The following is a 26,090-nucleotide window of genomic DNA, read 5'->3' as shown; positions in this document are numbered from 1 at the left end:
CTTATGCTCAAATAAATTTGTTAGTCTCTAAGGTGCCACAAGTACTCTTCATTATTTCTATGAATTATGTTTACACCATGACCCCACATATTGAGGTTTAAAGAGCCAGACTGTATTACAGGTGAATCTTCAGAAATAGTGTACCGTGGTAGGAAACAGAAAAGGAGTACTTGTGGCACCTTAGAGACTAAGGCTGAAGTTGATGGTGGGATGGAAATTGTTGAAATCATGGTGGAATTCCTCAAGGGCTTCTTTGCCATGGGTCCAGATGATGAAGAAGTCATCAATGTAGCGCAAATAGAATAGGAGCGTTAGGGGACGAGAGCTGAGAAAGCGTTGTTCTAAGTCAGCCATAAAAATGCTGGCATGCTGTGGGGCCATGCGGGTTCCCATCGCAGTGCCGCTGATTTGAAGGTATACATTGTCCCCAAATGTGAAATAGTTACGGGTGTGGACAAAGTCAAAGTTCAGCCACCAGGTTTGCAATGACATTATCGGGGATACTGTTCCTGATGGCTTGTAGTCTATCTTTGTGTGGAACGTTGGTGTAGAGGGCTTCTACATCCATAGTGGCTAGGATGGTGTTTTCAGGAAGATCACCGATGGATTGTAGTTTCCTCAGGAAGGCAGTTGTGTCTCGAAGATAGCTGGGAGTGCTGGTAGCGTAGGGCCTGAGGAGGGAGTCTACAAGACAGGCCCAACAAAGAAAATAAAAGAACGCCTCTAGCTATCACCTTCAGCCCCCAACTAAAACCTCTCCAATGCATCAGCTGGTAATAGCTCATCTTAACTGATCGCTCTCCTTACAATGTGTATGATAAATACCCACTGTTTCATGTTTTCTGTGTATATGAAAGTCTCCCCACTGTATTTTCCCACTGAATGCATCCGATGAAGTGAGCTGTAGCTCACGAAAGCTTATGCTCAAATAAATTTGTTAGTCTCTAAGGTGCCACAAGTACTCCTTTTCTTTTTGCGAATACAGACGAACACGGCTGCTACTCTGAAACCTGTGGTAGGAAACAAATGTCTGTTACATTAGATCGTCTTAAACCCTGTTATTAGGCTAAATACAGGAGTAATTGTATGAAAAACTCTATCAGAGGGATAAATAACTCCTCCCCCTACCTGGTATTTAACTTGTGCACCAATGTTGACACAAGAACAAATGGATACAACAACAAGTTTAGGTTTGAAACTAGACAAACGTTTCTAACCAACAGAGGAGTGAGATTCTGGAACAGCCTTGCAAGGGGGAAAAAAAATAATCCTAACTAGCTTCAGACTGAGTTTGATAAGTTTATGGAGGGAATGGTATGATGAGACTTCCTACAATGGCATGTAGCCAATTTGCAACTGCTAGCTGAAAATATCTCCAGTGGCTAGTTATGGGACACTAGATGGGGAGGGCTCTGAGTTACTACAGAGAATTCTTTCCTAGGTGTTTGGCTGCTGGGTCTTGCCCACATGCTCAGGGTCTAACTCATTGCCATATTTGGGATTGGGAAGGAATTTTCCCCCCCAAGTCAGATTGGCAGATTCACCTTCCTGTGCAGCATGGGGCAGAGTTTGCTTGCAGGTTTGAACTAGTGTAAATGGTGGATTCTCTGTAACTTGAAGTCTTTACATCATGATTTGAGGACTTCAGGAACTCATTCAGAGGTTATGGGTGTATTACAGGCAGGAGTAAGCGAGGTTCTGTGGCCTGCAATGTGCAGGTAAGACTAGATGATCATGATGGGCCTTTCTGACCTTGTAATCTATTAAAAGACAAATGTATTACATGTAAAGCATTTGTCACACTTTTGACTGCTGGTGTTACTCACTGACGGGTGGAGAGGTATGCTTCATACAGAGAGACCTGGAATACAAGTACAGATAATGCTGCTGCAGCTGCTGTTAGCCAAACTCATTTTTTGGAATTACAGGATTGATTAAGGCATATTTCAGGAAACAAGAAATCATGCAAACTACTGACAGGTTATGTTATCATTGCTAAACATAGTGGTCTACCCATAGCGTATTTACTTCACGGACTTTTCACTGGTGATTAAATATGAGATATAGAGACCCTCTCACACCATATAGAACAGTCAACACAGCCAGCAAGCCTCAGCAATGTTGTTTCTCCCTCTCCAGATCTCCTTCTCTCCACTCTGCCCCTGGAGAGATACCCCCTGTAGTACACCAATCTTCCTCACAAAGAAGAAAACTACCAACATATTTTTGGTTAAGGCTTCATCAGGACAACCCCCTCCCCCAAATCTATCCAGACCCTTGAAAGTGTGGAAACAAGTTAGGGAAAAGAGTTTCCAGTATTCCTCGTCATTTTTACTTCATCTACAATGCTGCTGATCATGCACGCCAAGAGGCATTTACTTCAAACTCACTGTCACAAAATGTTAATTTCAGCAGGGCTGAAGCAAAATAACTATCCAGAGAAATGAACTATGAAATAGATGCATCAATAAATTGATACAAGTAGTATGAGGTCAACATCAAGATTTTGTGTTAAAGAACTGGATAAAGTTGGGATATTTGTTGTTTCAGTATACATTGGATATAGAAGTGAATACCTCTGGACTATGCTATCAGTATCTAAGAGGATATGAAAACAGCCACAAATGCTGGAAACTTCCCCTTGTTTCTTCCACACTTCCAAGGGGATGGATCTTGGTGCAACCTTAATGTCACTAAACTTAGTTTGTTAGACTTTGCTGGTTTTATCTCTTTCAACTTTGAGCACTTGGTGTCTTTTTCTTAAGCAAAAGGCTAGTAATAGAGCCCTACTAGTACATTTGTATTTACACAGTTCAGGATTCGCATTCACACAGATTCAATTGCGTGCTCCTCTCCACTCTTTTTTTCCATTAGATTTTATGAAATCTTTTAGATATACCACACCACTTCACTGAAAAGGTCTACTTTGAACTCATCCTCTGTCCCGATAAGACCTTCCCCTCTTGTATTTTACTTCTGGGGCACAGAGCTTGACAATACTTTTCTAGAGGACCCAGAAGCCCTAGACAATGTTGCATCAGAGAGGGAAGATGAATCAAGCCCAATTTGTTTTTGCTCAGTACCAAGACAAATTGTTCAAGAGGACACCAAGCATGAAGAGGACGATGGCTATATGGATTAAAGAGGGCACTTGGCATACAGCTAACTGAGCCTGTACCATGTAAGCATAAAAGAGTCGTATTTCATAAAAGAGTGTTTAAGTTGTCCTTAATCGTTGCCTTAGGAAGAAGCTTTCTGAAGACTGTGGAGGTTGTGTTATAGACGCATTAGGCCAGCAAGATTATGACTGCTGGATTTAGATTTCGGAGGATATAAACTGCAAGTCCTGGGCCCAGTGGTGCTGACTTATATGTGGAAATCTTATTAAACAAGGTTACTGTCATAGGTTATGCAATGAAATGTCTCTGCTTAACCCAAGAAAGTTTAGCACAAGAGGCTGCATTAGTAAATGCCGTGCAAAGCTCTTGACGCCCTACCAGGGTTTTAAACAAAATCAAACTGAAGGATACCCATGTAATATATTGTATTGATCACATGATACGCACAAAAGTTACAGAACCTGGTTTAGGAAAAAGATTTGCAAGACATCTAAAGTTAGAGAATGGTGAAGGGACCAATGTGACATTAAATATAATAAAACATGGCATCTGTAAATAAAAATAACTGATGAAAAGGTCTTTATATTTGTGTGCGTTTCTGATGCAAGGCCAGTGTGGCCCTTAAATAAAATACGGGCTTTGAAGGGTCCCGGTCCCCCCCGCCAAAAGCTTTCAAGGAGGTAGCTTTCAAAAACCCTAGCTATTGTCTTTTTTTTTTTTAAATTTTTCAACAAAGAGATGGAATGTCTGTTGTAAAATCTGGCTGAACTAAAATCCCGTGGTTAAAATAAAGCAAAAAATGACTAGGTTGTATAGCTTTCTCTCTCAAACCATGTTCTTGAGAACAATACAGCTGACAAAACACCCATCAATATGCCTTGGAATTCCTGGCTTAATCAATCTGTTCTTTCAAATTGCCTGGGTGGATCTACAGCCTTCGGCAATTGTGTAAACAGATACCAGGTCCTTAAGGTTACAGAAGAGCAAGATGTTATGATTTGCAAAAGGATCCATAAACAGTTTTAATGAATATCCAGGTTTGGGCAATCAGGGTGGGACCAACTGATAAGGGCTATGTCTGACTTAATAAACCTTCGGCATTTTTACAAATACCATGGACCAAACTCTCTGGCAACTAAAACAAAGTAATGAAAAGTTTAAAAAATATATAGTTCATTTTCAATAGCAATCCCTAGGCCTACCTCGTATCAGAAATGGTGAAGAGAGCCACAAAAAATGCCACCATATTTATAAAATAAGAGCATGCTGTAAGAACAAACTCCTCCCTATCACATAACTAAAACCTGCAGTATTTGTGCTCTTTATTATTTAATGCTGTAAAAATATGGGTGCTAGGTCCACTTTCATGTCAAAGCAAAACCATAACTTAAAGCACAAAAGAAATGTTTAAAACAAATTCATTGGCAGCTGCAAGGTAAATAGATAGGAATGGGGGAATTCAGTAACAGTCAGAATTGTTGTGTATGTTTATTTACTGTTTAAAAAGGGATTTACAGTGCTGTTTTTAATTGAAATAGAAAAATATGTTTTAACTCAGTGGTTCTCAAAAACTTTTGTTCTGGTGATCCCTTTCACACAGCAAGCCTCTGACTGTGGCCCCCCCTTATAAACTAAAAACACTTTTTAAATATTTAACACTATTATAAATGCTAGAGGCAAAGTGGGGTTTGGGGTGGAGGCTGACAGCTTGCAACTCCCCCATGTAATAATCTCAAGACCCCCAGTTTGAGAACCCCTGACTAAAAAAACAACTAAAAAGACAGTCCAGAGACCACCAAAAGGGGATGTTCCAGGAGAAACACATAAATTACACATGTATCCATCAGTTAAGAGTGATAGTGATCAAAACATGTTAACATACATTGAAGTTTTTTGATTGAACCAAATCAGTATGATGGTATAAAATATGAGGTTTTTTTTGGAGAGACCATCAGACAGTCCTTTTACAACAGAAAGCACCTTTGGACAGGGTTAATGTTGCTGGACTGCAAGATATGGTTGTCAAGCTGTCTTGAGTGGCTCACAAACTTGGGTGCCAACCTCAGGGCAGACTGTTTCAAATCAGGGCACAAACCACAAACTGGTTTTAGGCGCTATAACTAGATTTCAACAAATGTGAACTCCTCAAGCACTAGAACAGCCTTAACACGGAGTCACAGAATCTCCTTGGGCACATTAGTCTAATCTTGCAACCCAGGCAACCCTGTCTTAGTAACAGATGGTTCCTTATACCAAAAATCACAACAATATTCAGGCTACTCCCAGTCCCAAAGGGCCAGTCACTTATCAGAGGCCAATTGTACCTTATGTCACTCAGACAATGCTTGTAGCCAATCCTGTAATAAAAAAAAAAAAGATTTATAAATTAGGAAAAAGAAATTAGTAATGTTAAAGTGGGTGAACACACACACACACACGAGTTACAGTCTTAGGTTCCAAAAGGTAAAAGAAACTGCTGAGATATGCAAACTTTCTATGTTCATTAGAGTTAACCCAAGCTAAGCAGCTTGGGGATCCCTTGCTTATGTTTACAAATATTGCCCTCTCCAAATTCCAAGTAGCATGGAGATGCAATTCCTCCTGGTCAGGGATTTTTATTCCTTTCCCCCAGAGTTCAAACTTATGGAATACATATCAGTGCCTGTCTCCTCTTCATAGGTGTGTGTGGCAGGGGTGCACTCAAAGTCTTTGCCCTTTGAAACCAAATGAGCCATTGTGAAACATCAATGGGCCTTCTTCTGTGTAGGACCAGCACTTTGCATAAACTCACGAAACAAGAAAGAAGCATTTCATTAATGTAATTACACACGTTTACAACATCAACACTTAATATAACTTTATACTTTGGGCTACAGATGTTATAAGCGAGAGCAATATATGCAACACCCTACAAGCATTTCAACTAGGGCTGTCAAGCTATTAAAAAAATTCATCAAGATTAATCGTGCTGTTAAACAATAGAATACCATTTATATAAATATATTTGGATTTTTTTCTGCATTTTTAAATATATGGATTTCAATTTAACAGAATACAAAGTGTACAGTGCTCAATTTATTATAAATATTTGCACTGTAAAAATAAAAAAATATTTTTCAATTCACTTAATACAAGTACTGTTGTGCAATCTCTATCATGAAAGTTTAATTTACAAATGTAGAATTATGTAAAAAATGCATTCAAAAATAAAACAATGTAAAAAACTTGAGACTACAAATCCACTCAATCCTACTTCTTGTTCAGCCAATCACTAAGAGAAACAAGTTGGTTTACATTTGCAGAAGATAATGCTGTCCTCTTCTAGTTCACAATGTCACCTGAAAGTGAAAACACGCATTCTCGTGGCACTGTTGTAGCCAGCATTGCAAGATATTTATGTGCCAGATGCACTGAAGAGATTCATTCATCCCTTCATGCTTCAACCACCATTCCAGAGGACGTTTGTCCATGCTGATGACTGGTTCAGCTCAATAATGATCCAAAGCAGTGCAGATTGATGCATGTTCATTTTCATCATCTGAGTCAGATGCCACCAGCAAAAGGTTGATTTTCTTTTTTGGTTCTGTAGTTTCCACATCAAAGTGTTTCTTTAAGACTTCTGAAAGCATGCTCCAGACCCTGTCCTTCTCGGATTTTAGAAGGCACTTCAGATTCTTAAACCTTGGGGCGACTGCTGTAGCTATCTTTAGAAACCTCAAATTGGTATCTTTTGTGTTTTGTCAAATCTGCTGTGAAAGTGTTCTTAAAAACAAACAAACAAGTGCTGGGTCATCATCCAAGACTGCCATAACACAAAATATATGGCAGAGTGCAAGTAAAACACAGAGCAGAAGACATACAATTCTCCCCCAAGGAGTTCAGTCACAAATGTAATTAAACACATTTTTTTTTAAATGAGCATCATCAGCATGGAAGCATGTCCTCTGGAATGGTGGCCAAAGCATGAAGGGGCATACAAATGTTTTGCAATGTATTTACTTGCCAGATAAGCTATGCAGGCTACAACAGTGCCATGTGAATGTCCGTTATCACTTTCAGGTGACATTGTAAATAAGAAGAGGGCAGCATTATCTCCCATAAATGTAAAAAAACTGGTTTCTCTTAGTGATTGGCTGGACAAGGGGAAGACTGAGTGGACCCGTAGGTTCTGAAGTTGTACATTGTTTTGTTTTTGAGTGCAGTTATGTAACAAAACAAAAAATCTACGTTTGTAAGTTGCGTTTTCGTGATAAAGAGACTGCACTGTACTCATGAGGTGAATTAAAAGATGTATCATTTTTACAGTGCAAATATTTGTAATAAAAATATAAAGTGAGTACTATACACTTTTTATTCTATGTTGTAACTAAAATCAATATATTTGAAAATGTAGAAAAAACATTCTAAATATTTAATAAATATTAATTGGTATTCTATTACCAGTGCAATTAAAACTGCAATTAATCGAGATTTTTTTAATTGCAATTAATTTGAGTTAATCGCATGAGTTAACTGCAATTAATCAAACAGTCCTACATTCAACTCTAAACACATTCTTATCAACTTAACATTTATTTTAACAATGTTAACACACAGGTGAGCCAGACAGGTTCCAGCTATACATTTGTCAGTGTTCATTAAGGTCTAGGGACATGAGCTGGCACCTGGTCTGTAAGCTTACAATGGTGTGGTTACTTTATACCTCTGTATATGTACCTACTTACCGCCCCTCCCCCGCGCCCTTTGTCTATATCTTTCTTACTAATCATGATACATCTTTATTGCAGAGGGAGCTATTTCATATGGAACCAAGAACTTTAAGCCGTAATGTGGAAGGGCCAGATAAAATTCCATTTTAACTATGCCTGTGTTTAACATGGTTTTAAAAAAACTGGTACTTAAAACAGCTTTTATAGGGATTTGCGCATCTGGGGGAATAATACTAACTAAAATTTTGCTTGCTCTTTAACCAAAAAGCCCAAGTTCTTGTGTGGGAAAACAGAGTAAAGTTGTGCTGGCACATGGTTCTTCTGAGTTGGAAGATTTCTGAAACTTTGCTTTTAAAAGTTAGTTTTAATACTTAAAATTGTTATTTGTGGTTTATGTGCATATGCAATGTGTCATTTTTTCTATGGCAAAAAATGTGTTTGCCCCCAGAAAAGGGTATACATAGGTGTGTCGTTTTTAAAAGTATTTTGTTACAAATGGTTTATTTTTGGGTGTTAACATACTGGGTTTTTTTACTCTAGCCAAGATATAGATAGATATAGATATATAGATATAGATATAGATATAGCTATATAGATATATATGTGTGTGTGTGGTTTGAAATGGGTTAAAAAGTTAGTATATGTATTGTAGTTATACATGCAATCTTTTTTTCTACAGGATAAAAAGGTGTTTGTATGCATGTCCCAGGAAATTAGTACTTCCCAGTAAAGGAGATTAATGTCGTGTAAAATAAGGAAAATTTTCCTCCATGTGAGGGGAGGGAAGAACATGTAGAATGGTGTTTGCATGTTTTTTTTTTTTTTTTTTAAAATAATGGGAGAATGGGGAAATGTACTAATGTTAAAAAATGTTTGTCTATGGCTGGAAAAAACACTGTTAGTAGAAAAAAAATTTCAAAAACTGAGCGACTGAGGGAGAAAAAGAGCACATGCATGTCTAAATTGGCATTTGGAAAGCATTGTTTTAATACAGTTTTAAATAGTAGAAAAACAGCCTAACTGATATTTTATTTTACAAGACAGTTTTACAGGTTTTGTAATAAAAGAGAGGCCCTTAGACTGAGATAAACAAGCTCAAAAGAAAAAAAAAAAAAAAAAAAAGAAGAAGGACAGCTGTAAAGGAAAAGTCTCCAGCATCAACAGCTGACAAAGTTGAACCTTAGTAAATATATTCAGATTATTTGTTTGATTGTTTAACTTGTTTTCTTTTCATGCAAATACGTAGACATGTGGTGGATTTTTGGTGAGAAAGTTTAGAGTTAATTTTTTTGTGACTATTGTAACCCAATTTGTTAAAGCTCTCCGTGAATACTATGATTCTTTGAAGAGAGAGGCGATAGGTGGTTTTGTCTTGGGGGTTGCAACAACAGATTTCCAGAGGGTAAAGGCCTTAAAAATGTGCACGTTTAAGGGTTAACCTGTAGCTCAAAACAAAGGTGTGAATATAAAGTTGTGCAGACAAAGTGGTGTAAAAGGGACTGCATTGAGTTTGAGAGAGGGTGATGTTGGGATAAAAAGAGGCTTGCACAATAGTTGCTGGAGAAACAAAAGAGGGCTCAGTATTTAGGGGATAAACAGACAGCACCCAAAAAGTTACAGGCCATAAATTCTAAGGCCTGAAGCGACCATTATGATCATCTAGTATGACCTCTTCTGGGAATTATTTTGGGGAAGTAATATAGTAGAGACCATAGATCATCTCTTTTTAGAAAAATATCCAATCTTGATTTTAAAAGGTCAGTGATGGAGAATTCACCACGATTCATGGTAAATTGTTCCAATGATTAATTACTTTCACTGTTAAAAATGTACACCTTATTTCCAGTCTGAATTTGTCTAGCTTCAACTTCCAGCCATTGATCATGTTATACCTTTCTCTGCTAGAATGAAGAACCCATTGTTAAATATATTTGTTCCCCACATAGATACTTTAGACTAATCAAGTCACCCCATAATCTTCTCTTTGCTAAACTAAATAGATCGAAGGACCTCAGTCTAAAACAATAAAGTACAATTTCTAATCTTTTAATCATTCTCATGATTCTTCTCTGAACCCTCTCCCGTTTATCAACATCCTTCTTGAATTGCAGGCAGCTGAACGGGACACAGTATTTCAGCAATGGCTACACCAGCACCAAATATAGATATAAAATCTCAATACTCCTACATTAGAGTCTCCAGTTTATGTATCCCAGGACTGCATTAGCTCTTCTGGCCAAAGCATTGCTGTGGGAATTCATGTTCAGCTGATTATGCACAATTACATCCAAATCTTTTTCAGTCATTGCTTCCCAGGATAGATCCCCCCATTCTGTAAGTATGGCCTACATTCCTTGTTCCTAGATGTATACATTTACATTTAGCCATATTAAAACAGATATTGTTTGCTTGTGCACAGTTTAATCAAGCGATCTAGATAGCTTTGAATCAGTGACCTGCCCACTTTGTTATTTACAACATCCCCAATTTTTAACTCATCTGAAAACTTTCAGTGATGATTCTATGTTTTCATCCAGGTCATTGTTAGAGATGTTAAAACAGCACAAGGCCAAGCACCAAACCTTGCGTGACCTCACTGGAACAGATCACTCAAACGATTTCTCACTTACAGTTACATTTTGAGACCTATCAGTAAGCCATCTTAATTTATTTAATGTGTGCCATGTTAATTTTATATCATTGGTTTCCTTTTTTCAAACAAAATGTCCTGCAGCACCAAGTCAAAAGCCTTACAGAAGTCTCGGTATATTACATCCAACACTACCACCTTTATGAATCAAACTTGTAATCTCCTCAAAAAAAGAGAGAGAGAGATCAAGTTAGTTTGACAAGATCTATTTTCCATAAAACCATGTTGATTTACATTAATTACATTACCCTGCTTTAGTTCACTATTAACCAGGTCCCATATAAGTTTCTCCATTATCTTGCCTGGGTGACAGGCCTATAATTACCCAGGTCATCCTGTTAAAAATTCACACAAACATTAGCTTTCTTTCAGTTTTCTGGAACTTCCCCAGTGCTCCAAGATTTACTAAAAATCATCATCAACAGTCCAGCAGCTCCTAAGCCACCTCTTCTAAAATTCTTGGATGCAAGTTATCTGGACCTATCGACTTAGAAGCTACTAAAGTTAGCCATGTGTGTTTGACATCCTCCAGTGATATAAATGGAATGGGAAAAAAAAAAAAGTTACTATACACAGACTGTATCATCTGCTTTTTCATTCAAATATAGAATAAATATTGATGAAAACGCAGCCTTTTCTGCTTTATTACTGATGATCCTACCATTTCCACCTCACAATGGACCATTGTCAGGATTCTTTTTGTTCCTAATATATTTTAAAAAAATCCTTACTATGCCTAACTCTGCTGGCCATAGATTTTCCCTTGTGTCCCCGGGCTTCTCTTATCAATTTTCTGTATTTCCCAACTTCCGATTTATATTCATTACTATCAACTTTCCCTTTCTTCCATTCATATGTATATATTAATTTTATAGTTGCCTTCACTTCCCCTCTAAAGCAGGTTGGTTTTTTATTCAGCATAATTTTCTTCCTCAATTAGTGGACCTATGGCTTTTGGGGCATCTAGTAATTGAGAATCATTTAAGAACTTATTCACGTTTTTCTGATTAAATTCTTCCTCCCAGCTGATTTGGCTCACAATTGTTTTCAGCTTTGTGAAATTGGCCCTATTAAAACACCAAGTAAATATGTTACTGGGCTGGACTCTATTTTGTCTGCACATTTATAAATGTAAAAAAGTCATGATCACTTCTACTAAGCCACCATATTAGTTTTTAGTTCTGTGATAAGTTTCTCTTTATCTTTTAGGACAAGGTCTATGACAGAATTCCTCTGTACTGGTTACAACACTTTTTTGCGTTACCCAATGCCAGCATTGAGAGATCCTGATGAACTCTTTCAGTATCTATTGTGCCCATCTTACGAGGTTTCATCCCACAAGTTTATAAAATGATGAAACAACCAATCTTGGAAGTATGCAAAAGAATGCCACACAGTTTTCGGCAATATATACGTCGTTTATAGCCTGTTTCATCATGGCTTATGCCTGCTTAGAACTATAACACCAACAAGGGAGGTTGCAAGACTGTTGTCCGTGTCATGATACAGACTCAGTGATATTTGTAAGACAGGAGGAAGAATGGAATCCCCCTCTGGAAGATTTAGGAGACCTCACAAGTGACATCCCACCAAAGCAACTCATCATGAAGTTGGTGTCAGCACATCCAAAACATGCAAATACAAAAACTATCAGGAGGAAAGCCCTGTATGAAAGTCAAAGGATCACCTTGAATGTAATAAACTGTGAAAAGAAACTGACAGTTTGAAAGATCTAGTTCTGGACTGTAGTATACACCTAGGGAAGAACACCCCTAAAGAGACAGAGGCACAGCAGCCCTCTAAAGTAACACCTTATGTCACCATGGATCAACTAGGAAGCCTATATAAATCTGGCCCTACACTAGTCTGCTGCAGCTTTAGACTTTTTTTGGGGGGGGGGGGGGGAGAAGAGGGGTGCAGAAGAGAGAGGAAGGGAAGAGAAGAGAAGATGGTAGGGACTGAAAAATAAGTGTTTGTATTCCAAAGATTTGTATTCAACATTATACTTTTTAAAAAAGTTTCATATTATTCTGGACTCTTCTGAAACTTGTGTTTTTATTCTGATCTGATCCAGAGTAGAGGTTATAGCTTAGTAAACAAAATACATGTATAACCACGCTAAGCTTACAAATAGACAAAATACATACTCATCACTGCTCATTTATCAGTTTCTGGTGCATCCCATTTCGTATCACTCTTCTACTCCAATATCTTCATTGACTGAGAGCCTTCTGGGTCAGGGATGATGTCCACATCCAATACCTATTTTTTACTACAATGAAGAAAAGGATTTTTAGAAAAAGTTATGGCCTCTCTATCCCAACAGGGGAAGAGGACCTTGAGGCTCATGGATAATTCTTTGGGACCTGAGCTTCTATTCCTTGTGCACTCACTATGTCAACAGGAGTTTTGTAAGGATGGCACAGAATTTAACAGAGAAAAAAAACGAGTTTGTCCCAGTTTAAGGCATTTTCTATTTTACAAATATTAGTGCACAGCACATTATGTTTAGTTTTAGTTACATATAAAACTTGTGGTTACATAAGACAGTAGATTTGGGATGTTAATTTAGGATTGTACAAATAAAACAGAACTTCAGTGGGCACACTACTAAAATATGTAATTAAAATACTAAACATCAGAATGTCTGTATACATTTTGGTTCAATATTTTCTCAAGAAAGTTATACATCTACTCTTTTCAGTTTTCATTTTAAATACAAACAAAAGTCAAAAACCATTTTGATTATATGAAAGTAATAATAGAGAGTTGCAGGCTTGAAGCATCAAGCAGTCAAAAACATGCAGAGTTGCAGACAACTGGTCCAGATCCATTTGGCCATCCAGCATTCTGTAGCAGACGACCAACTTTGATGTAGCGGATAGACTGAGCCTATTCCTCAATTTTGAATGGATGTATCTATGCTTGCTTAACTTGCTGGATACAGCAACTGCACCAGCAGTTCTGAGTATGATTGAAGGATGAAGATATTCTGATTTTTCCCACAATGTCACAATGGAAACCTTTTCCTTGACAGCAGATGAAAATATTGATTTAAAATATTAATTTAACGCAAGAGGGCTTTGCCTTGTAATTTTTTTTGTTCAGCTGACAATTTCTTTCCTGCATATTTTGGATGAAGGAGGTTGGCCAACATGTGTTCAGGAGTAATTGCCCCATTAAATCTCTTTGTATTTTAGTTGTGCTTGGAGCAACACCTTCATTTTTCATTAGATACAACCATACTTCACATGCAACAGCAATTGCTGATGTGTCCCTTTGGAGCGTCAAGTGGCACAGCAACTGGTTTCAACCGACCAAGTTTTTTGCTTCTCAGAAAAATCCCCTGATTATTAATTATATGGAACACCATCTTCAAGTTGAGTCTCAAGATCACTCACAATCCTAAAATAATGCAGCCAATTTTTAACATGGTTTCCAGGCATATTATTTGACTGTTCCAGCATGTGTCACCAGGGATTTGGGGTTTTACAGATCATTGGCATTCTTTTAACGAGGCTCCAGGCTGATGGGGATTACAAACACACTTTTGTAAACCTACATGTTTTATCAAACCACTTGGGATAAGGTCTTGTCCGAATAGATTTAGCCAACGTGATACACATCCATGTGTAACCAAAGCGTTGTCATCTTGATCCAGATCACTTCTCATACTTTGCACTTTTTCCCTTATCTTGTACTAACACTTTTCCACATAATCTGTTGCATGCTTCCACCCTCAAGCCATCAGTAACTGTATCAGTTCATCTGCTACTGGCTTTTGACTAGGCTTTTTGACTTTGTAGCTTGGTTTTAGATCGCCGATCATTGCTTGAAAAGTTGGAAGCGCAATAACCTAAAAAACTATTACACTATTACAGCCATTAAAAAAAAAAATACAATCTGCAATTTGGTTGAAAATTGTGTTTCAGTTCTAGAGTTGTTTTTGTTACAAACTTATCCATTTGTGTCTGAAAAACCATACTTCCTCCTCATTGTCTCTCGCCAACCTGGATCTGCTTTCATTTGATGTATTTGGCAAAGGCAATGAAGTTTTAACGGTACCTTCATCCTCAGAGTCTGATTCTAACACTTATGTAAATTTAGCCAACAGCAGTGGTTCTGGTGTCTTTTTACAAACTGCAGCAGCAAAAACAATGTTTCCTCATATGGTCTGCCTTCCCACTCACTTTTTCTTTGCAATTTTTGCATCAAAGACTCTTTTCCATTCTTCATGAACTTTCTCAAAATAACCATGAATTGGGTCAAGTGGCCTTCCATCTTTGCTCATGTTGAAATATTCTGACTTGGGTCACTACACATGGAGTTCAGTTATGGCAACTACACTCCAACCAGCCAGATCAAGAGAGAGTACTGACCTAGACAGTTCAGCAATTGATCTCAAAAAACAAAACTTCTGATTTTGGAAATTCCCCTTATTTTTCCAAGCAAACATGCAATTTTCACTGCTAAACAAAGAAGGGGAATTCCCAGATTCGGAAGTTTCTATTTGAAATAGCCAAGACCATAGCATACAGCTTTAGATTGAGGTTTTTTTGCATTTTATTATTTCAATCATTTAAAATCCAAGTATATTACTACAAAATTATCAATCTGCTAAACATTTTTCAGTAATATTCATTTGTATAGTCTAATAATTTTATTTTTCCAGTTTAAATTTATCAGTGCCCTGTCCTAAAATAGATTTTCCCAGGTAACTGGACAACCCTGATAAAACAAATTTATGCCAAATAATGAATTCTTATATGCCCAAATTTCTGAAACTTGCTTTTCCCATTTAATAGATAAGCTCTATATTCCCTCCTCCCCCTTTTTTGGGCCGTTTTATGACTCTCTATATTTATATTACTCTTGTAGGAGAAATGATACTGAAATTTAGGACATTCCATTTTATAAGTGCATTTGTTTTTCCCAGTTATGTTTGAAAATAGAATTGTAGATCCAAAAGAACATTTAAAGCAGAGATCCCCAAAGTGTGGAGCACGCCCCGGGGGGGGGCACAGAGGAACATTCAGGGGAGCGCAGCGTGGCCTGGGCCAGGCCACACAGGGAGCGAGCGCCACCCAGTCCTGCTTCACTCCCAGTTCTGCTCCAGCCCCCAACCACGGCCACACACCTAGCCCTCAACTATGCCTCTGTTCCCAGCCCCAGATCCACCCCGCAGCCTCAGCCCCTTTACCTTGTCCACGTCCTCCCCTCCCCACCCAGGAACTGTGACCACACTCCCAGCCCCGGGGGTGGGAGAGGTGCACAATCCTGAAAAGTTTGGGGACCACTGATTTAAAAAGAGTGAAACTGCAGTATATAAAAATAACTCCTCACTTAACGTCCTCCCGCTTAACATTGTTTCAAAGTTACGCTGCTCAATTAGGGAGCATGTTCATTTAAAGTTGTGCAATGCTCCCTTATAACGTCATTGGGCTGCCTGCTCTGTCCACTACATGTAAGATTTTGTGGAAGAGCAGCGACTTTACAAGGGAGCATTGCACAAGTTCCTCTTCTCCGCCTCCTCCCCCTCCCTCCCAGCACTTCCCCCACCACTTAGGGCTTTCTGGGAGGGAGGGAGGGAGGGGCAGGAGCGAGGAAGAGCCGCATCTCCACTCCTCCCCCTCCCTCCCAGAAAGTCCCAAGCCCCCCCAAACAGCTGTTTGGCAAAGCTTAGGACTTTTGGGGGTGGGGAAGGAGCAGGGATGCAGCCTGGTCTGGAGAGGAGGAGGAGTGCGGGTGGGAAAAGGTGCGCTTGGAGCGGAGTGAGGATGGGAAGAGGCAGGCCTGGAGCATCCCCTGTCAAAGTGGGCATCTATTCTTCTCCAGGTAAGCTGCCACTGCTGCTACAAAGGTGCTTCCTAGCGTCCTTGCCTGCAGCAGGCTGTGCCTGTGTGGGGTAAGCCAAGGGCACTTCCCAACCACAGTACAGTACAGTACATAATGCCTTTTGTCTGACCCCAAAAAATTTCCTTGGAACCTAACTCCCAGCATTTACATTAAATCTTATGGGAAAATTGGATTAGTTTAACATCGTTTCACTTAAAGTTTCATTTTTCAGGAACATAACTACAACATTAAGTGAGGAGTTACTATATTATCCACAATTTTCGAAGAAACAAAAGGAGAGCACTAATTTTCTGAGCAAAGTGGGATGAGCAGAACCTAAGGGAAAATTTGTAAACAACTTGAAGTTTAGCAAGTTAAATGTGAATATTTCAATAAAGTTCCAATGTACCAAGATAAAGTGACAGTAATCCTGAGGCTAATTCCTACAGGACTGCAAAATTTAACAAGTGGTCTTTAAAATATAAATTAGGAAAATCCACAGAATAGCATTAAGATTAATAAAGTTGTGCTGACTACTTCCAAACAGAGAATTAAAATAAAACTTCTATCTTGCATTAAAATATACTGCAAGTTTCCCCTCTTTACATTTATTTTTGGTGTGATTAACAGACTGGACTAATACTCAAATTCAACTTCTGCCTCTGAAACAGTTTCCTGTGTGACCCTGGGAAACTCATTTAATCTCTGTTCCTCAGATGTAAAAATCTATTTTAAATACTCATGACCCTCATTATGATAGGAGCATGTCACAATCTTTAATGTATTAATTCTCATATCACCTCTGAAATGGGAATAATACTTCTGTATTTTAAAATGCAGGGAGACCAAATGACTTGCTCCACCGTGGCCACCTTGTGTGACCTTGAGCAAGGAACTAAATGCAGGTCAGTACCCTACATACTGGGCCATCCTTCCTTACCACCAACACCCTCCCCCTTTATCTTTTTAAATAGACAATCTGTGCTTTGAAGTTCTCCCTCTCCCTCTCCCTCTCTCTCTCTCTCACACACACACACACACACACACACACACACACACACACCCTCTTAGCACAATCAGGTCCTGATCTGAGTTGTGGCTTCTATAATTCATACCAAAATGATTTTATAAAATAGTGCCTAATGTTATAGTACACGGGGTGTACTTTGCCCTTATTTTCATACTGAGGAAGACAACTTGTGGGAAATTTGTATATGATGAATCTCAAAATAAATGAGGTGCATTTAGTAAAAATACCATGCATATGACATCTGTCCAATAATTTAATCTCTCCTTTTTAAAAAGTGCTTACTCACCTTGTGCAGCAACTGGAATTTTGAGATTCATGCCTTTGTGGATGCTCCACTTCAGGTACGCATGCAGCCTGAGACTTTGATTGGAGATTTTTGGTAGCAATGCCCATTCGGCCCAAGCACACTCTCTACATAGTCTCATGTCCCATATCAAATCTATATAGGGCTGTGCAAGCAGATTACCCTCAGTTCCTTCTCTGCCACAAAGTCCCAACAAAGGAAAAACTGTGAAGTAGACAGGAAGGAGGATGGGTAAGGGAGCATACACAGAGACACATCTCAAAGAGCTCCAGTTATTGTGCAAGTTAAGTAGCTTCTACTTCTTAGAGTAGCGTCCTTGTGAGTGCTCCACTTCAGGCGACTCCCTAGCAATAACCCCCTTGAGGTGACAGGAAGCTCAGAACAGAGTCCAGCATCCAATCTAGCAATTAGCAACTGGCATGTCCTTGTCAGGGCAACAGACAGACTGTCATCTAGCAAAATGTGCAGTCACTTGTAGGGGAAGCTGAATATCAAACCATAACAGGTAATACATCTAGAGATCCATTTTAAAAATCTCTGAATAGAGACAGTAGATCCCCTAGACCTAGCCACAATAGAAACAGTCTAGAAGACTTCCTGAATGGTCTGGTTCTAGTCAAGTCAAAGGCCACTGCCCTCTTAACATAGTGCATGGAAGGTAGCTTCTTGTGTAGATTGATGCAGCTCACGAAAGAAAACAGAAAGGTACATAGTCTGGCTAATAGGAAATTCAGAAAAAAATCTTCAGTAAGAGTTCTGGATGGGTCATAATGATCACTTATTTTGTTCTCCGAGGAGAAGGTAAGGAACCACCATTATAGCCCTCTTTCTTCAACCCTTTGCATAGAAGTGATGGCCACCAAAAAAAGCCATCTTCATAGACAAATGTAAAAGAGCACACAGCTAGTGGCTCAAAAGGGCTGTTTTATGAGACAGTTAAGAACAAGGGTGAGATCTCAACATGTAGCAGAATCTCTAAATTTGCAGAAAAAGATCTGTAAGGCCATTCAGAAATCTCACTCTGGTCAGGTATGTGAAAACTGAGAAACCTACTGGTGAGCGTCTCTAAGTGCACCTTGATGTAATGGAGACAGACAGAAATAGAAATAGAGACACACATCCATCCATGTTTTCAATTCCAACAGCTAATCCAAGACTGTGAAAGATGACTGGACAGGTGAAAGATGACGGCAGTTACAAAGATGATAGAGTCTCCATTTGCGGAGGAAAGCAAGTCTTGTGGATTCCTTCCCACTAACCAACAGCATAAATTGTACTCCCAATGAAAGGATTTCTCTAGTCCTGAAAACCATTGGAGGAGACATAATTGAAGTTGCAGGACGTTCAAAATGTGGTGAAGTGTTCAACCTGCATTCTGAGACAACAGTCAAGAATTGATCAGGAGCCATCAGAGAGCAAGAGGTCAGTCTGATGAGATAGAGAAGCAAAACTTGTCTTAAGTTGCTGCAATCAATCAAAATGACCCTGGCTTGGTCCAGCTTAACCTTGTTGAGAACATTTAAAAGCAATGGAGTTGGTGGATACACGTGAAAGACCCTTGTAACGAGGAAAGCGTCTCCTAAAGATTGGGAATCGAGTCCTCCTCTGGAACAGAATTTTCTGCACTTTGTGTTTGCTGCAGTGGTGAAAAGGTCAACCTCTGGAAACCCTCCCCCCCCAACCCTCCCAAGCTAGAAGGATTTTGTTGAATACTCAAGAGTCCAACTCTCATTTGTAATGTAGGGGAAAACTTCTGCTGAGGCCATCTTCAATGATGTACTGCATGACCCAAGAAGTAAGAAGCCAAGATGACACTCTGGTTGGCTGTGTGTCAATTCCTGAGGTTTAAACACTGTGGTGCAGAGCAAGGGGGGGGGACAAACAAACAAACAAACAAAAAAACACCATACTCCTCCCAGACGACTGATACAATACATGACAGATAACATAGCTTGTATGATCTTGATTGACTTGGTTTTGATTAGGGGAAGAAAGCGGAGGCAGACATTTCTGACCAACCCCCTGAACTCCAGCAGGCTGACATACAAGCATCGTTCTTGTTGCAACCTTTTGCCTTGACCTGTGAGAGGTCCTAAATGTGCTCCCTGATCCCAGAGGGAAGCGTTTGATGTTATGACCAGAGGAGGATTCTGGATAAAGAGGGTTCCTGAACAAGCCTTGGAAGGATCCTTCCACCAGGTGAGTGACTGTGGGACCCAACTGAGTACAAATACCTATTTGTTGAGACTGTGCTAGTTGGATACATAAACTCTCCAGAGCCATCCCTGGAGTCAGAGATGTAAATTGGCATTTTATGTTAAACATGCAAACTGCCACATTTCTCAGAAGTTGCAGACAAGGTCCTTGCTTGAGCTTGATGACTGAGCTGTATTCGTTGCATAAGATTTTTTAGAGTGAGGAATGTGTCAGGAGGGAGATAAGCATTGCCCGTCACTGACTCGAGAAATACTCCTTTACAAAGTATTTGCTGTGTAGAGGTCAAAGCCAATTTCTCGATATTTATTTGTAGGCCTAAACTACAGAATAGTGAAATTCTCATTTGAACTGCCAACGCCACCTCCAGATCCACTGAGGAGCCGATCATCAACGTATGGAAAGTCTGTTATTCCTAGAGGATAGTTATAGCTGCCCACCTCTCACATGATTTTTGAGAAAACCCTTGAGGTGGAAGAAAGGCCGAAGGGTAGGACCTGGTACTGGTAGCAGTTGTGATAAAATGCAAGAGAAAAATCTTCTGTGAGAGGGAGTGGGGGGCGGGGCCAGGGACAGCAAGGGTGGGGTGTCAGTGATGCGGCCCTTGGGCCAAAGCACTACTCCTCATGTGGCCCTCATGGTCATTTGAGTTTGAGACCCCTAAACTTTAGCACCATAAACAACATAGGGTCAGCTGTTGGTGAAGACTTCTTTGCAGGCTTCACTTGATGCGGTCAGCACTGCAGCCAGGTTTGTTTCCACTGCAGTAGTGATAAGATGAGCATCCTGGCTTCAGTGGTCTCATTTCTCATGGGAGGTACAACCAGCCATTGAGGACTTACTATTTAATGGTCACAAGCTCTTCCTGGACTCCACAGATTACTCTCTTCATACCCTGAAGGACTGTAGGGCTACACTTACATTTTTGGGGATATAAATGCCTGAAAATAAAATTAAAAGTTTATCAAGTGTCAATTCGTACATAAATCCGATTCTGCTCAATCTTCCACTTTCTGTAGGCCATCTGAACTGCTGAGTTAGAGTCAGAGAGATTTTCTAAAATGAAGCAGACAACTACTTCATCCTAGCTATCAACATCTTCCAAACACCAGTTTTGGTTGGGAGTCTAAACCACACAATAGTCTGTTTCTTGCTTGCGCTATGCCACTCCTCTTCCTCAGTTTGGACACCGCCTTTCTATTCTAACAGGCATGGGAGGTTATAGCATCCGACAAATAGGTATTGGAGTCCTTCACATCTGGTTATAGAATCCAATTTACCTCCATCCTGCCCTGCCACCCTATTCCCCATTCCTCTTTAGTGACCCCTCTCAGTCAATTGCTGAGACTGGAGATCACATTGTCCCCAAGTCTAGGGACCATAGAACCAGTTACACTTCAACACAAAGGAAAAGGGTTTTATTCAAGGTATTTTTCTGATAATCAAGTAAAATGGGGGTTGGAGTTCAATACTAGGTCTCAGACAACTGAACAAAAATGTTAGACACTTGAAATTCTGGATAGTTTCTCTAGAAGCTGTAATTCTCTCCTTGGAGTCCAGGGATTAGTTTTAAACTCTCAGTCTCAAAGATGCCTGCCCCCACGCCGCTCCACTCTAGGAAGTGGCCAAAGCCATGTCCCGGGGCAGGTGGGGGAATCTACTATGTCTTCTAGACCGTTTCTATTGTGGCTAGGTCTAGGGGATCTACTACATGTGCTGCTCTGGATGCTCCTCCAGGTACTTCCCCTGAAGCTCCCATTGGCTACGGTTCCCTGTTCCCAGCCAATGGAGCTGCAGGGGGCGGTGCCTGGGGAACCAAGAGCAACACAGGGAGCCATCCCCGGCGGGCCACATGTTTGTTACCCCTGTGCTAAACCAATCTTGATGCTCCTGTGGTAAAGTGTTCAATAAAATAGTTAAAACTTCTCTAGTTCAGGTAGCCATATTTTGACATCTGTGCCTGGTGATTCAGTATCCTGAACTCTAATGTTGCCGAAGAATAGCTTTTACAAACAAAAAGGTCCAGATGTTTCTGGTCTTTGTTATATAGGATAGCATATTCAAAAAGCTATCTTCCCTTTCATTAAGCTATGTTCACAACTAAAGAATTTGGAACTGGTAGGGTTTAAAATCAATCAATCAATCAATCAGCATGCTTGCATGTAGGGTTGCTCCTGTTCTAGTTTTCCAGTGGCGCAAGAAGATCTTCATTAAATCAGGAGTACCACCCAGACTGAAGTAGCATGCAATATTCCCAGGAGCTTTACCACTTAGGTATGGGACTTCATTTTAAGTCCTACTGTGCTTCATCGTACCAGAAGTACTCAGCCTCAATAGCTCTCCTCCCGGGCCCGGCCTGAAGTCTCTGAAGACTGAATCTTCTTTGTAGAGGAACTCTCCGCTCTGCTGCTCTTATCCCTTTCCTTAGTCTCAGTAGGAAAGCCTCAATACTTTTGGCACAGTTATAGGTCTCACTCTTAGAGAGTGTTGGAGACTAGGGTCTTGATGCTGCTTTCACCTTGGAAGCACTCAGTGACCATGACCTTGCTGTAGACTAGGCACTAACAGAAGTCAAGTATCCCTGTACAAGAGGGTTCTCTATACCAGAGTTCAAAGTCAGTCTTAAAGCTTGCTACATAATTAATAATCTATCCTTAATTTCTTTGTTTATGGGCAAGGGCTAGGCAGGCATTTGCTAATACTTGAGAGTGGCCTTAAAGGTGATCCAAGAGCCATTCTCTCTTACGAATGGAGAGTGGCCTAGGATCCAGACATGTTGTGATAGGGGTTTTCAGGATCCCGGATAGTGCTTCACTAAAGAGTATATGAAGAAGAGCTGCAGTGGTGGCACTTCACCATGAAGCAACCAAGCAAACTGGGTCTCATCTTGAGGTAGCAGGGCTGTGCCTGCACCCACAGGCCAGGTTGAGTGAGCTGCCTCACCATAGGACCACTGTTCCTGTGCTATGGCAAAAGAGACTCGGGTGTGGATCCCAGGTGGGACTTAAGTTTCCACACAGCATTGTAAACCAATATTTACAATAGCTGGACCTAGGTCCCTCAGCCATGCTAATGGGTCCCTATTGCACTACACAGTTCTTCTTATTCAAGTCTGCAGCTTGACCTGCATCCACATTCCAAAGTGATCGGGCATGGACTCGAGTCACAGAGGGACTTAGGACCTCGGTCCTAGAACCCTATTGGGGAGTAGGTCAGGACCCTAGGACTGACCCAGGTCCTGAGTGCTTGCTGACCTAAGTCAGACTGATGTGTGTTGATAGAAGGAGGACTTGCACTAAAAATCAGAGCTCGGGCTTAGTGTGCAGGGTACTTCTGGAACTTCTGCAGAACTCCTGTGGAGCTAGCTAGTTGTACATGGGACTGAGAGCCTGTGGAATAATAGTGCCTCAAATGGTGCTGCAGAAGCAGCTGCAAATCAGCATGAGGCTAGAAATACTCTGAGGCCTCTGAAGCCTGCTCCATTCTCTCATGTTTGTTCAAAACTCTGATGTCCCAGAAGTCTGCAATGATCTGGAGTCCCCAGACAGCTTTGGACTGGAGGAAGGTGCTACGACTTTGGTGGAGGCTTGACAGGGAAGAGAAACCAGAGACTCTTGTATAGTTCTCCTTGCTTCTGTGCATCTAGGCAACCTCAGGCTTCTTTCCCTGCTAGCCTGGAGAAGATTTTATCAGCCTAGTCAGTGCAATAAGAGCATTCTTATGCTCAAGACTATAGCATACATATCTACCTCCTCCTTATGTGAAAAAATAACTACCTTGTTTCTTTCCAAAGCATTTCTGCTGGAAACGGTGTGCTATTTTCCCCCTTCAAAAGAGATACTGCAGTTGGAATGTTTTCTTGGCTTTTTCCTTAACCAGGCACATTTTAGGGTCTGGAAAAGAACTAGGCAACATCACTAAGTTTGTCCAAATTACCTAGAAAATTTAGCACTCCCAATTGAAAGAGTTGGGTTTTTTCCCCCTGATTAGCTTATATGGAAAAATGAGTATTTAAAGTCTTCAGAAGAACTGTAATGACAGAGATCACAAACATCCTATTACTGCTGTAAGGGGTAGAACCGTTCTAGCAGCTATTCCCATTCAGGAGTCTAAGGCCAAAAATGACTACTGTGATCATCTAGTCCGACTTGTATAATACAGGCCACAGAACTACCCTAAAGTAGTTCCCAGAGCATCTCTCTTTTAGGAAAGCACCCAATCTGGATTTTAAAAAAAATGGACAGTGATTGAGAATCTCCCAGAACCCTTGGGAAATTGACCCAATGGTTAATTACCTCACAATTGAAAATGTATGCCTCATTTTGCATCTTAATTCATCTAGCTTCAGCTTTGCCACTGGATCATGTTACACCTTTCTCTGCTAGACTGAGGAGCTAATTTTTAAATATGTGTTTCCCATCTTGCTACTGTAATCAAGTCATACCTTAACCTTCTTTGTTAGGCTAAATAGAAAACATGCCTTGTAGTTGGAGCTCTGAGTTTCTCTATTCTTTTAATCAGTCACCTCTTATGACTCTTTGAACCCTCTCCAATTTATCAACATCCTTCATTTATTGACACCAGAACTGGACACAGTGTATAGGTCGTGGTTGCACCTGTGATTAATACACAGATAAAAAAAAAAGCCTCTACTCCTATTCAAGATTTCCCCCCATTGATGCATCCAAGGACTGCTTTAACTCACCCAGTCTAGGGGAAAGGCCTGGCAGCAAACTAATAAAAGATAAATCTGGCCTTCCTCCTAAATTATTAAAAGGAAAGAACATGGAGTCACTTTGTAAAACAGGAGAAGGATTTGCAGAAACATTGCTTTGCCTCAAATATAGCATTTTTTTTTAAAAAACTAATACAGATTCATTTAAGCCTCAGTCCTGCAATTGTACTGTACCCATATGGAGGCCCATTTATGTCAATGGTGCTTCACACAGTTGCAGGGGTCTGCCCACTTCGATCCCTCTGCAAGATCAGAGCCTTTACAGGTTAAAGGCATCTTGTTTGATTGATGTGCATTTGAGAATTCTTAATTCCCCCAAAGGCACTGACAAGAATATAATTACACTTTAAAGAATCAGATTTATTGATAAAGGTCAATAAACATGAATTAAAAAGGACACAGGAGATATTTCCACTGATAATAAAAGATTACAGATAGGCAAAGAGAAAAAATGGTGCTTGAGAACTTGAATTTGATTTAAGGATTATTTTATATATTTATTTTGGCTAGGGCTGTCAAGCAATTAAAGAAAGTTAAAACACAATTAATCGCACTGTTAAAAAACAATACCATTTATTTAAATATTTTGGATGTTTTCTAGATTTTCAGTTACACAGAATACAAAGAGTACAGTGCTCATTTTATTTTTTATACATGCCAGATGATCTAAAGATTCATATGTCCTTTCATGCTTCAACCACCATTCAGGGGACCTGCGTCCATGCTGATGATGGGTGCTGCCAGATAAGGATCCAAAGCAGTGCGGATCGATACATGTTCATTTTCCATCATCTGATTCAGATGCCACCAGCAGAAGATTGATTTTCTTTTTTGGTGGTTCTGTTCTGCAATTTCCACATCAGACTGTTGCTCTTTTTTTCCTGAAAGCATGTTCCACACCTTGTTGCTCTCAGATTTTAGAAGGCACTTCACATTCTTAGACCTTGGGTCGAGTGCCATAGCTATCACATTGGTACCTTCTTTGAGTTTTGTCAACTCTACAGTGAAAGTGTTCTTAAAATAAAGAACATGGGCTGGGTCATCATCCGAGACTGCTATAACATGAAATATATGGCAGAATGAGAGCAAAAAGACAGCAGTAGACATACAATTCTCCCCCAAGGAGGTCAGTCACAAATTTAAACACATTGTTTTTTTTTTTTTTTTAAAAAAAAACAGTGTCATCAGAAAGTATCATCTCCTTTGGAATGGTGGTCGAAGCATAAAGGGGCATACGAATACATTTCAGTTGTTATTCTATTGTTTAACACGGCAATTAAAACTGATTAATTGCAATTCATTTTTTAAATCAATTTGAATTCATTGTGTGCGTTAACTGCGATTAATAGACAGTCCTACAATCTGCAAAATTCATACAAAACAAACAAGTTCACACTAATTTGCAACCGTTTTGGAAAAAGGAAGAAGTTGCTCTTTTAAAAAAAAAAAAAAAAAAGCAGCAAAACACAAACTACTACAGGTTATTTACGTCAC

The 26,090-nt window shown here is 39.8% G+C and overlaps 1 protein-coding gene across 20 annotated transcripts in view; it reads right to left on the bottom strand.

Annotated features, from left to right (window-relative positions):
• Positions 1-26,090, bottom strand: part of LCORL (ligand dependent nuclear receptor corepressor like) — a 182,265-nt gene that overhangs the window by 129,072 nt on the left and 27,103 nt on the right. Inside the window, exons 2-3 of one of the 20 annotated variants that reach the window (XM_043514087.1) lie at positions 12,626-12,750; positions 5,444-5,476 (exon numbers count right to left, since the gene is read on the bottom strand). The exons of 18 other annotated variants lie outside the window; for them this stretch is intronic. Coding sequence is in view for 1 of the 2 variants with exons in the window: in XM_043514085.1 (XP_043370020.1) it covers positions 12,626-12,629 (4 nt within the window). In the remaining variant the exon portion in view is untranslated. The remainder of the gene's footprint in view (positions 1-5,443; positions 5,477-12,625; positions 12,751-26,090) is intronic. One more of the 20 variants, XM_043514085.1, reaches the window with a different exon arrangement.

This window comes from Dermochelys coriacea, chromosome 4 (assembly GCF_009764565.3).
Source record: "Dermochelys coriacea isolate rDerCor1 chromosome 4, rDerCor1.pri.v4, whole genome shotgun sequence".
NCBI classification, from domain to species: Eukaryota; Metazoa; Chordata; order Testudines; family Dermochelyidae; genus Dermochelys; species Dermochelys coriacea.
This window is presented reverse-complemented; position numbering and strand designations above follow the sequence as displayed.